Source organism: Maniola hyperantus, chromosome 24 (genome assembly GCF_902806685.2).
Source record: "Maniola hyperantus chromosome 24, iAphHyp1.2, whole genome shotgun sequence".
NCBI lineage: Eukaryota > Metazoa > Arthropoda > Insecta > Lepidoptera > Nymphalidae > Maniola > Maniola hyperantus.
In genome coordinates this window covers 4,140,429-4,154,063 of record NC_048559.1, presented here as the reverse complement: position 1 = coordinate 4,154,063, position 13,635 = coordinate 4,140,429, and the positions used below count along the sequence as shown (strand labels likewise).

At 37.6% G+C, this 13,635-nt stretch overlaps 1 protein-coding gene across 1 annotated transcript in view; it reads left to right on the top strand.

Moving 5' to 3' along the window:
• The window catches only part of LOC117993630 (octopamine receptor beta-1R-like), a 53,296-nt gene extending 44,499 nt beyond the window's left edge, over positions 1-8,797 (top strand). The window contains exons 4-5 of the mRNA XM_034981431.2: positions 507-674; positions 2,819-8,797. Coding sequence (XP_034837322.1) covers positions 507-674; positions 2,819-2,999 — 349 coding nt within the window. The 3' untranslated portion in view covers positions 3,000-8,797. The remainder of the gene's footprint in view (positions 1-506; positions 675-2,818) is intronic.
• Positions 8,798-13,635: the final 4,838 nt, after the last annotated feature.

The following is a 13,635-nucleotide window of genomic DNA, read 5'->3' as shown; positions in this document are numbered from 1 at the left end:
TTTAAAATAAAATGAAATAAAAATATTTATATAAAATATTTATATATTAAACTTTTACAAGTATTTTTGAATCGTCAGATGCATCTACCTATTGATATAAATGACAAGATATGCCCAAGCGTACAAAAAAATTTCACTGTTTTGGAACCAAATAAATCAGCGCCACCTCTTAGATACTAATGAACGACCCGTTTGAAATCCAGACGTCACTGAGGTTGCATTGGTGCTAAAGCACCACTGAGTCGGTGCCATTTTGTTTGTTCAATGGCCCTGTCCATACGAAGTATCAAGTAATATACTCAACGGTTAAAGGAGCGGACTGAAAACCGAAAGGTCGCCGGTTCAAATCCCACCCGTTGCACTAATTGTCGTACTACTCCTAGCACAAGCTTTACGCTTAATTGGAGGAGAAAGGGGAATATTAGTCAGCAATTAACTTGGCTAATATTCTTTAAAAAAAAAAATGCATCTACCACTTTTAAAAGAGCATTCACCTTTTTCACCAGGTACATAATAACAGCGTTATGCGGACCAGCCTGTCCATCACCGCCGCCGGTGGTGGCAGCTGTGTTCTGGGTTGGCTACTTCAACTCGGCACTGAACCCGCTAATCTATGCCTACTTCAATAGAGACTTCAGGGCGGCGTTCAGGAAGACCCTGGATTCATGTTGCAGGTATTTATATGACCCATAACTCTCTCTCTTGTGTTAGAGTTGAGCTTATTCCATTTATTAGAGTTCCGTACCTCAAAAGGAAAATTACCCTTATAGAATCACTTGGTTGCCTGTCTGCCTGTCGTGTCTGTCAAGCCTACAGGGTACTTCCCATTGACCAAGAATCATTAAATTTGGCAGGTAGGTATGTCTTATAGCACACGTAAAGGGGAAAAAATCCGAAAACTGTGAATTAGTGGTTACATCACAAAAAAAAATTAAAATGTGTTCATGAACAAATAATTAGTATTTTCAACTTTAAAGTAAGATTACCATACCAAGTAGGGTATCATATATCTTTACATTGTAAAACAGATTTTTGTTTATTTTTATGAATTTTTTGATTTTTCGTGCCCAATGTCGAAAAAATACGACTGTAGTACGGAACCCTCAGTGCTCGAGTCTGACTCACACTTGGCCAGTTTTTCCATCCTAAAACCACCTAAACCATCCTACCTAACCTACCTAAGGTACCTAAGGTAGTATACTCGGAAACTTATGTCCGTCTATCCAACCCGGACTAAAAATAATAACTCAATAACCAATTGAAAAGAAATGAAATTAAGTGACATGAAATTTATTTGCTGAATATGAGTACAGAGGATGTGTAAAATAATATGAATTAGAACTAAGTATGTATAAGCGACCTTCTTTTATTTTACTAGGTATCCTTTAAAAGGTGGATAGATGGACACACGTTTCCGAGTAGGTGTACACCATAGGGTGCTTGAGGGTGGGAAAACGGAAGAAGTCCGTTAAAGTAGCAACTTGGACCTAATCAAACCTGCTAATAAATGGCTACTTATATTTAAAACCGCGTTCAAAAATACCTAGACTGATGTTGCAGACATATTGGGTAGCACTTTTCACTGCAAGATAGGTTTGCAATTGACGACAATCACGTCTGATTGAAAGCCACAATGGAATCTAGGTTAGAGCGCGCTTGCCTACATTTCTATTCACAGATCATTCTAGCCTTGAACGTACTCAAGTTATTCGCAGCAGGAAACAAAAGTCAAAGAGCATTCCACGCCTTTTCGTAACACAAACGTTGAACAAGAACGTTTCGTGCAGGTCGACTGGATGTCAACTACATAAGAATGCTCACGACTTCTTGCTGCTCTATAATATCAGTGAAGAAAAAAACAATTTTGTATATCTAAAACTTGCGTTGAGAAAGCTCGCTCACTTGTGTAAATGCAATAGCTAAGTATTTTCTGCGTGACGTCCACTCGGCGTTAAGCCCCTAAAAACTAAGGTTGAGAATTGAGATCTATAGAGCGCAGTCTGACTTAGCTTAGACTGAAGACAGAGTTAAAACGAGACAGAGCTATATCTCTTACATAAATCTGTCTCGTTTTAACTCAATCTTAAGTCTGAGCAAAGTTAAAGTGCACTCTATAGATCGCAACCTAATAACTTATACCTCGAGCCGCTTTCGGGAAGGTGTTGGATTCATCTTGCAGGTATTTCAGAATTGATGTGAGAAATTCTTCATAAAAAAATAAAATTATTTATTCAACTTTTACAAATTAGGCGTAATGATGCCACATCGAAGTATAATGTAAAATAAAAAAAAGTGTAATCGGACTTGCACACGAAGGGTTCCGTACCATCATGAAAGAAATAACAGATTTCAAAATATTTTTAATTTTTAAGGGGGCCATTTAAGCGGCAAAAGAAATACACATTCTGAGAAAATTTCAAATCTCTAACTATTAGGGTCCAGCCCGCTGACAGACAGACGAACGGACGGACGGACACCGAAGGCTTATTAATTGGGTCCCGGTTTAAAACAAATTTAAGAGTTAAGTAGGTATAACTTTTATACCTTCTTTGATTTTCCGTTGTCCTTTGACTTCAAAAAGGTTAATTGGAGGTTCGCTTACTTTGAAAAAAACTTTTCTTGATTTGTTTTTATACTTAGACAGTTATTAATTTTTAATAACATGAATTTTTTAAAATAGCGCCAATTAAGGGGCTTAAAAATTTAATGATATCTCAGATTTCTAAATCTAAACATGTTATTGTTGTTATTCAACTTATTCGGTGTGCAAGTCCGACTCGCATTCGATCGGTTTTTAATATTTTTTTCTTTGTCTTAGGTCCCTATGTGGCAGCTTCAGTCGCCGCTACTGCCAGCAGTTCCCGCGTAGAGAGCAACATCACTCAAATGTCTCATCGGACATGCATTTGAACAACTGTTTCAAATCAACCTCAGCGGACGTGCTCCGGGCTCACCAAGCGTCTTGCTCAAGACCCGAAGACGTTGTTATATGCACCTAAGTGCGACAAGGTTGTAAATATAATCTTCTTTAGAGCGTTTAATGTGCCATAGGGTATATACACGTGAACTAAATTGTCTTAAATCAACATCTTGTCGTAGATCTGAAGATTGATGGTATTATATTGGGTGGTTGATAATATTATTACTATGTACCCAAATGTGACATGTTTGTAAATAGAACTTTCGACTTTTAGTTTCTAATATTTTCCTACTTTTGTTAAGTTAGTCACTTGAGGTACCGGTTTTGTTGTACAGAATCTTTAAACTAAACTGAATTGACAGTACTAAAGTTGCTCTTCCTTTCAGCAAAGAATAGGTATATACCTATTAGTGAAGCACTCATCGATATAAATGACAAGATATGCCCAAGCAAACAAAATTTTTCACGGTTTTGGAACCAAATAAATCAGCGCCACCTCTTAGATACTAATGAACGACCCGTTTGAAATTCAGACGTCACTGAGGTTGCATTGGTGCTAAAGCACCACTGAGTCGGTGCAATTTTGTTTGTTCAATGGCCCTGTCCATACGAAGTAATATATAAGTCAATGGAAGCACTCAAATACCTAAAACCTTCAAATCTTAGTTCAGTTTAGAAATTGTGTACAATATAGTTAATACTAAGTATTGTAAACAATCTAAATTCTAAACTAAAGGTTTGAACTGCCGGCATTTTCACATTTCGGATTTTAGTCCGTTTGACTATTACACTATCGAGGCTTAATTCAATAAGTTTATCTACTTAGTTTGAGTTTGCGTAAAACTTAATTAAGACCATTAAGCAACAAGTCAAGTAACATCACCCCATTTAAGTTTACTTCGTCAACATAATCAATCAAAACTCCTTTAACACTAATATTATTTTACCCCTGGGCCATTTGTTTCATAGACGAAATACAATTTAACTTGTAATGACTTCAAATTTAAATTTTGTTTTACTAAGGTTCAAGTCGTTGAAACTTTGAATGTTTGGTCTATGCTAATAATTACATTGGTTGAATATTTAATAAATAGTGAAAGCGATATTACGCGAAAATTTTAGTTATAACTGTAGGCATAAGTAACACTTATAATATAACTAGCTGATTCCGGCGACTTCGTCTGCATGGATTTAAGTTTTTCGAAATCCCGCGGGAATTCTTTGATTTTCCGGGATAAGAAGTAGCCTATGTGTTAAGCCAGAGTATAATCTATCTCCATTCCAAATTTCAGTCAAATTTCAACATCCAAACATCCAAACATCCACACTTTCACATTTATATTATAAAATTCTTTCACTCTTAGATAGAGCCCTTTTTTCGCTGGGGAAAATGCCCTTACGCATTTCGCATACGCGAAGTGTTTCATGTAACGATATTTTATATGTACAAATACGCACTAATTAACAGCTTTTATTTTTAGAACAGTTTTTTTGATTTATTTATGATTTATTTATTCATTTGCTTTCATGGTTACATGAAGCCCCGTTAGGGCATTGCAAAGTTAGGTACATTAACAATACATACATGCTAAATATATAATTATTATACAATTACATGCAAACTACGTATTACATTATTTTATAATAGATTTTATCATGCAATTATATAGGGCATTCATTTTGAATCGAAATTATTTTTATTTATTGATCGCACCTTTTTTTTACCTATATTTTATTAAATTTGTATAACGCGAACTCGCCATCCTCACATAAACTTTAACAGTTTCTAGAGGATGGCGAACTGTTTATTTTAAAATGTATTATTGAAATTTACGTGATCAATAAATGAAAAAAAAAATCCACACTAAAGCGGGTATGTGGGACTCACTGGCACTGTCACAGGATACCCACTAAAAAAAACCCAGCGGCACAGTGCGCGTCAGGTGTCACCACTGCATCATTGTATTGCAAATTCAGCAATTGTAAAGTGTAAACAATACCAAACTGAATAAATACCATCTGAACAACCAATCTGAATAAATAATTCAAATTTGAAGATTTGCAGGAACAAAAAAGATTTGCACCTACTAAGGCGGGAGTCGCTATGCTCACCATTTACGGAGCGGGTAGGCGTCAACGTCCAGCTCTCGTTCCCGCGACCTCCTTCCAGAGGCGTCTCTAGCCCTTGTGGCGCCCGTGTGCAACCAGTACCCTGGCGCCCTCTAGTCTAGTAGGAGCAGGGTCAAAATGGAATACTAACAGTTATATTTTCAAACGGAAATTCGGATGCAAATGGCGCAATTTTAAGTGATGATTTTCAATGATGACGGCGTCGGCCATAAAACGAGCGCAGGGTCTTTGAAAGCGCCGGCATCGACGCATCGCATTGGAGGTGTCGCATTAGAGGGCGCTCGGCACCCCCTTAGACCCGGCGCCCGTGTGCGCCGCACACCCTGCACCATAGGTAAAGACGCCTCTGCCTCCTTCAGTGTTATGACAGTTTCACAGAAGGAGGTCCCTGTAAAAAATATTTTTTCTCGCAAGTCAGCGAACTTTAGAAAAATCTGGCAATGATTTCATTGAACACGTTATGTAATGACGTATGTTTATATTGTGTCGTTCACACGGACAAATATTTCACCGCGTGAATGAGCGCTCTGACCTTTTCATAAAAAATCGAATCGAATAATAGTCGTGTGAAATGTTGGATTGTATTCGACGAAATCGATACTGTACCCGTAGTACAAGATTTTACGTCTCACCAAACTAAACCAAATTCGAGAGTCGAAATACTTCCGCGTTACAGTAAAATGGACCTAAACAGCCTTGAATTGAAGTCAAATATTCAATGCCACTGATTTTAATTTCGCAATGTTTCCGCTTGGAGCGCTGGCTGTAGAAGTGTAGACAAACTTGAGCTTTAAAACAAGGCATTTAAGATCCAGTTTACTGTAACGCGGAAGTATTTTGACTCTCGAATTTGGTTTGGTTTGGTGAGACGTAAAATCTTGTACTACGGGTACAGTACCCAACAGTAGCAAATAAAGCTCGAATATTATGCAGGCAGGTTTCCTGTTTTCCTTCATCGTTAAAATCAATTTAATTCAATTTATTTAATTGTTTACAAAAATGACTTTTACAATTTTACTCCATAAAAATAATTCCCAATATTAAGCTAGTTAACAATACGTGATCCTGCCAAAGGATTGCTCAAGTAATACACCAAATTCCTAAATCTTAGGTGTACCTATTATATGTAGGTACCCGGTATCAAACCCCGGATCCTCTAAATAGGAGACCAAAGTCTTAACCACTACTCTATCACCGTTTTTACGGAACCATGACCAGTATAACCTGAAGGTCGTGATACCCCTCTCCCAATCATGATCATCATCATCATGATCAACCCATCGCCTGCTCACTACAGAGCACGGGTCTCCTCTCAGAGTGAGAAGGGTTTTGGCCATAGTCTACCACGCTGGTCTAGTGCGGATTGGCAGACTTCACACTCCTTTGAGAACATTATGGAGAACTCTCCGGCATGCAGGTTTCCTCACGATGTTTTCCTTTACCGTTAAAGCAAGTGATATTTTAATTACTTAAATCCAATCATGTTTGCGAAATTCTCAAAGTCCAGTTCAAAAGAACAGTAATAGTTGTAGGTAACAAAGGAAAAATGAGCTGTTTTTCCGGACGACCATATTATTATGTTGTTTGAACCAGAAATGGGCCAGGGTCTTTTTATTATTCTAATGAAAAACGCCCTGGTTACATTGAGATAAAATTTAGAGTAAAAATGTAGAGCAAAAATGTAGAGCAATTGTAGAGACTGGAAAGGTTTCATTGGCTTACCGGAATCGAGTTAGAAATTGAAATACGAAGATTATATACAGAAGTAACGGTATGAACACTTTTGTTAACGCACCGCAAAACTAACGTTGTTTGTAGAGGTTTAATATTAAAAACTATGCCTGTTAATAAAAAAAAAAACTATGCTAATATAAATTTTTCCTGTAAAATATACATAAACCTCTATTGACCATAATTTAAAAATTGATAAACTTCAGAGATGAATGGGCATTATTTTTATTTAGGGGGTGGTATTTTTTTCGAAACTTTGCTCGATAAATCATTTTGATTTCCTTTTATCTTTTTACAATATAAGTAGGTATACCTATCTTACTTAAGACGACCTGATTCCTCTCAAAACCGCGATGATCTAAACTTCTAAAGATATTATTATAAAATGGCGATCTTTGTAAGGAGATCGATCCAGCCCCTATAATCTCTTTATCTATTCAATCCATTGTAGTACTCACGGATAGCTGACAAAAACAATCCGAAGGTTAACGTTGAATCCGAATGGAGTATCTTGACTTCACAATCTTTGTTTTCACAGCAAACGAAAAAAGATCCTATAGTCAATAGTCTAAAATTGGTATTCGATTGAACGTTTATTTTTTCATTACAGGTCGCCGTTCTAATGGATTTTTGAACCCAATTTTTAAGGGTACTAGGGGTTTATGATTAAAAGGTGGACATTAATTTTCGTCTTTCATGTTTTTATTAAATGTTGAAATTACCGATTTTTAACCGACTTCAAAAAAAGGAGGAGGTTCTCAATTCGTCGGAATCTTTTTTTTTATTATCCATACTAATATCTATATCTCTACATAGTATAAAATTCGACCTTTGAATATTTCCACGTGTGAACTATTTACAAGCTAGTAGAATTTGAAAAATGCTTTTCTTGGAAATTTGTTAAATTAGGTTACACGCAAAGAACATAAACACGCAAATCTTAATCACTGACCATAGTCCATAACAACCTCATTCAGAGCACGAAAAGAAACTTATAAAGTCTAACGCAGACTACCAATTATTTTTTCAATCCAATCCAATCCTTCAGCCTGTTTGCGTCCACTGCTGGACATAGGCCTTTCCAAGAGCGCGCCACCAAACACGGTCCTCAGCCTTCCTCATCCACCCGCTCCCCACCACCTTCTTCAGGTCATCGGTCCAGCGGGCTGGAGGTCGTCCCACACTGCGCTTACCGGTACGCGGTCTCCACTCCAGAACACGTCTACCCCATCGGCCGTCGGTTCTGCGACAGACATGACCTGCCCATTGCCACTTCAGCTTGCTAATCCTTCGAGCTATGTCGGTCACTTTTGTTCTTCTGCGAATGTCCTCGTTTCGGATTTTATCCCTGAGAGTGATACCCAACATAGCTCGCTCCATGGCGCTCTGAGCGACTTTTAGTTTGTGGACGAGGCCTGTCTGTTGTGAACTGTCAGTGCCCACGTTTCCGCTCCATACGTCATCATAGGTAGGACATCATTTTTACATGCGTTTTAAGCAATTAAATTTCATTTGCTTTCTTCTTCTTCTCGAGTCGACGGTCACCTCAAACATATGAGCAGCCCAAAAAGCCGCAACCGCGATAGCTCGGTCTTAAAGGTCGTCGTGGTGAAAAGATTAGTCAGCCTGCTGATTTTGTTCATGTAGTAGCTGCTTCCAGGGATGCCGGGTGCTTGTGATCGGTATAAAACTAAGCACCACGCGGGGAGGCTCTTCTCATGTCCCCATTTGCTTTCGAAACATCGTGAATAAACCTACCGTTGAGAGTTCTCCAAAATGCTCTTAAAAGTATGAGATTTCGTCAATCCGCACTGGGCTAGCGTGGCGGACTATGGCCTGAACCCTTCTCATTCTAAGAGAAGACCCGTGCTCAGTAGAGGCGCGACGGGTTGATCATAATGATGATGATGAATTATGTCTTGAAAAGTAATATTAGAGCTTTAGAACTAGGCGTCTTTCAAAGTGTACGCGACAGGTTGAGATGGCAAACGGGGAGGGAACACCCCGCACCCCCGCACAGCCCTGCGGTAAGGGTGCCTGTCCACTGAAGCGGAGCGGAGCGGAGATGTGTTGAACAGACCAATCAGATTGCCAGTAAATAACGTATTCCGTCATCTGACAAAACTGATTGGTCAACTACACACATCTCTGCTCCGCTCCGCTTCAGTGGACAGGCACTCTAATCCAGTGCGGGTGACGTGTGGGTGTGCGGGGCGTCCTCCCGCCTCATACCACGATTGCCATCTCGACCTGTTGCGGACCGTACCTATAACTTCTAAAACCGATGACGATACAAATTCTATGCCTCACTATATTGATTACACCTCACCTTTGGTCGCGGGTAAAATAAACAGGATTGATGTGTTCGAAAAGGATATCGCCATTCCCTTTCATGTTCGCGTAGGCTGTGAACTTTACGTAGACCGTATTAAAATAGGAGTACGTAAAGTAATGGGGGCTGTTTGTATTGGGACTTGGGAGCGTTGAAAGATAACATTGTTAACGGAGCGATCAGTCTTGAAAGCGAATTTAAGCTCCGGTATACAGGATGTTATCAGAACGCTAGCAAAAACGAATACAGGTAAATACGATAGTACTGATGATTACTGATATGATACCACAAAAAAGAACGCGAAAAAATATATTAAAAATCTTACATTTTGTAAAAGTTTACAATATATTGCAATTAAAACATCTGACTGACGCTAGAGGTCAACGAACGTTGCGTAACTAGAGTCAATGCCGCGTCGTAGGCGGTGCATTGACTCGAGTTTTGCACGCTATACATTGCGGGTTTGAAACAACGGAGTCTTAGTAGTAATAGGGTCCCGTTGGCAACCTTGATGGACGGAACCCTAAAAAATTTACTAAAAATGTACTTACTGTAAATGTATTTGTAATAATACTCGAGTTGCCTTTTCAGCAACGTTTATTTCGAATTTTTAGCTGTTTATTACCTTTATCACCACCTTTACCACCGTTTACCACCTTTGTACTTTTGGCTTTCACTCAAGGCCTGATGATTAATCGATAAAAGGCTTTGAACTCTAATAATCACTGCTTTTCAATATTGAAACCCATAATGTAGATTTTTGTATAGCTCAAAGGAATTGGTATTTTATTATAGCCATAATAACATTTTAGGCAACGACGTTTTTTTCACAGCCGAGGAAATTCTGGAGTACAATGACCGGGCCGGTCTATTTTGTTGTTCCTACTTATCATAAAAAAAGCTCTATTTTCAACGGCGAGTTCGCCTTCAAACTCTTTTAACCCGACTACGGCAAAGCCAAAAGGAAGAATTATGCTTTTAGCAGTCTTTCAGTCTTTCCTCAATATGAGAAGGCCTTGCTACCACGTTGGCCAAGTGCGGACTGGCAGACTTCACACTATAGAGAACATTTTGGTGGCATGTAGGTTTCCTCACGATGTTTTCCATCACCGTTAAAACTAGTGATATTATATTTAATCGTTTAAAACGCACATATAATAATTCCAAAAAGTTAGAGGCCCGGGATACCCCGACCTTCCAAATATAAGGCTGACGTCTTAACTACTAAACTATCACCATTCTATTAAAACTAAAAATGTAGATATTTGGAACAATTTTCGGTTTTTTAATCGAGGAAATTGTATCCAATCGTGTTCCTATTCCTTGAGGAATTTAGTTTATTAAAACAATAAAGTTACTGTACGCGTATAAATTTATAGTTTTCAAAATAATGAAAAGTCAAGTTTCAAAGCTGCATCATCATTATTAAAGGCTAGTCTGTGAGCTTAGAGGATGAAATAACTTTATTGAAATAAGTAGCTTACGGATTAATCAACATATTTTTCAATCAACTAAGTGTGCTGCAGTCTATGGATAGATTTATGAACTTTTATCGAAATAAGGGCAAGATAATTAATTATGTTTTATTGGCTGCTAATTTGTGAGGGTAGTACTCATAGCAAAATGGATTTGCTTTTAATTTTATAGACGCTTTGATCGACAAGAGTTTGGCGATTGAGTTTAACGTTATTCAAGAGCCGAATGTGATATTTGATTAAAAACTTCTTCATCAGTATCCTTATTATAAGTGTGTTTGTTTGTTTGTTGGTTTGTTAGTTTGTCCTTCAATCACGTCACAACGGAGCAACGGATTGACGTGATTTTCTGCATGAGTATAGCTTAGAGTATTTAAACTAATATACCTCTATGGGGTATAGTCAAAGACCTGGAGAGTGACATAGGCTACTTTTTATCCCGGAAAACCAAGAGTTCCCGCGGGATTGTTAAAAACCTAAATCCACGGGGGCGTCTAGTAGACTAAATAAATTCATCAGGTTACTCTAGAAAAAAATACTGATAGTATGAAAAACAAATTGCTGTGATTAAAAACTTATAAGAGTTGTTAGGAGGTACTATGTCCCCCATCAAAAATTTAAGCAAAGGTTGCGTTATAAATGCGGAATAAATTTTAAAAGCTAAGTATTTGTGGTTTTTCACAGACTTTGAAGTTTTTATTAATCCCAAAAATCGTCCAACACATCTAAAGAAGTTTTCAATTTTCATTTCAATAATAATAGTTAATCTGGAACAGATTGCTTTAGCAATAAGTCTGCCTTTGCATGCTACAGCTATTAGATTAAGATACTTGTATGTTTTTTTGAATTATTTTACTTTGTGTTGTCAGTTGTCAGCAATAATAATTAATAATAAACAAAATAGTAAGACCAAGTTTATGGGTAATGAACTAGTTTATAAACTAAGGCGTCATTAAATGTCGAGGCTCGATGCGGGAGCGTCGGGAATGCCAGGAATCCCTCACAATGGCGGCAATGTTGAGATGTCATGGCCCCGCAGATAAGGTTGCGTGCCATTCTGTAGGGGCGCGATTAATTCACTATAGAATTTATCATAATAATATATACCTTACCTCTTTTTAGGATTCCGTACCTCAAAAGAAAAAAAAGGAACCCTTATAGGATCACTATGTTGTCTGTCTGTCTGTCAGGAAACCTACAGGGTACTTCCCGTTGACCTAGAATCATGAAATTTTGCAAGTAGGTTGGTCTTATAGCAGACATTAGGGGAAAAATCTGAAAACCCCGAATTTAGGCTTACATCACACAAAATTAATTAAATTGTGGTCATGAACTAATATTAGTATTTTCAAATTTTGAAGTAAGATAACTATATCAAATGGGGTATCATAATATGAAAGGGCTTTACCTGTGCATTCTAAAACAGATTTAATTTTAATTTTATGCATCATAATTTTTTACTTATCGTGCCAAATGTCGAAAAAATACGACTGTAGTACGGAACCCTCGGTGCTCGAGCCTGACTCGCACTTGGCCGGTTTTTTTTTCATTTATTATATAATATTCATACTAAACTACCTAATATTATAAATGCGAAAGTGTGTCTGTCTGTCTGTCTGCTAGCTTTTCACGGACCATTCCATTTTGAATTTTGTATAGAGACAGCTTGCATCCCAGAGATGGGAAATGGGCATTTAGGCTACTTTTTGTCCCGGAAAATCAAAGAGTTCCCACGGGACTTTTAAAAAACCTAAATCCATGTAGTATAGACGAAGTCGTATAGATTACGAATTGGTATAGATAAAGCTTGAATCCTGCAGACGCATATATATATCTATGCTATTTTTAACTCAAAATCAAAAAGTTATCGCTAACTATCACAGAGTTATTCCTTGGAGTTTATCTAGGTGATTTAATCAGAAATGAGGAGCTCCGTCGGACAACCAGAGTAACGGACTTAGCTCAACGGGTTACGACTTGCGAAGCTAAAGTGGCAATGGGGAAGGAATAAGTTCGAAAATCCAATAGACGTTAGGATCCCAAGGGGCTAGAATCCCCCTCCTCACACCAGAAAGCGCAGCATTGGCAAACCCCCCACTAGGTGAAGTCTCTACAAGATACCTACAATGCGACAAGGCTATAATATCTTGGCGCGTGGCGAAAATCGGAACTAACGTTGCCGTCAAGTTCCCCTTTGTTCTTGTTTGAATATTCTAAAGCATTTGTTCTCCAACAGCGCCCCCTGTCAACGTCGTTCAAGTGCCAAGAGAGCCTTGTCGCACTGTACATGCAGCATGTACAGTGCGACAAGTGATGAAGATGAGTAACATATTCTTAACATAATACCATCATCTTTCAGGTCAAAAACCTCAACTTAAAAATGATCATAGAATAACCGCTGTCAAAACTCATAAGAGAGCACAAAATATAATTGTACCTAGTTATATTTTAAATGTGTAAATATTAATTAATTTAGTTATAATACAATATAGAACTGAGTGTGATAGGGTAGTTTGGTGTACCTACAATTTTAATAAAAATATAATTATTTATAAATATTTTAACAGTTATTGTACAAGATAATGTTTAGGTAAGTCTAAGTAATAAGTATAATATGAGATGTAGGTATATTATGTATGATAATAATTTATATAAGCCCTATATTTTTTTTCCATACTAATCTATACTAATATACTAATATTATAAATGCGAAAGTGTGTTTGTCTGTCTGTCTGTATGTCTGCTAGCTTATCACGGCCCAACCGTTCTACCGATTTTGATGAAATTTGGTACAGAGTTAGCTTATATCCCGGGGAAGGCTACTTTTTATCCCGGAAAATTGAAGAGTTCCCACGGGATTTCAAAAACCCAAATCCACGCGGACGAAGTCGCGGGTATCATCTAGTCTTATATAAGTAATATTATTAAGTATTTATTATGTGTGAATAATAACATTATTTCAGAAAAGCGAATGCGCTTATTGCTTAATTAGAATTTTATTTCGTTGTATTTAGAATAAGTTCAGAAATTGTAAATTTAAAAAAACA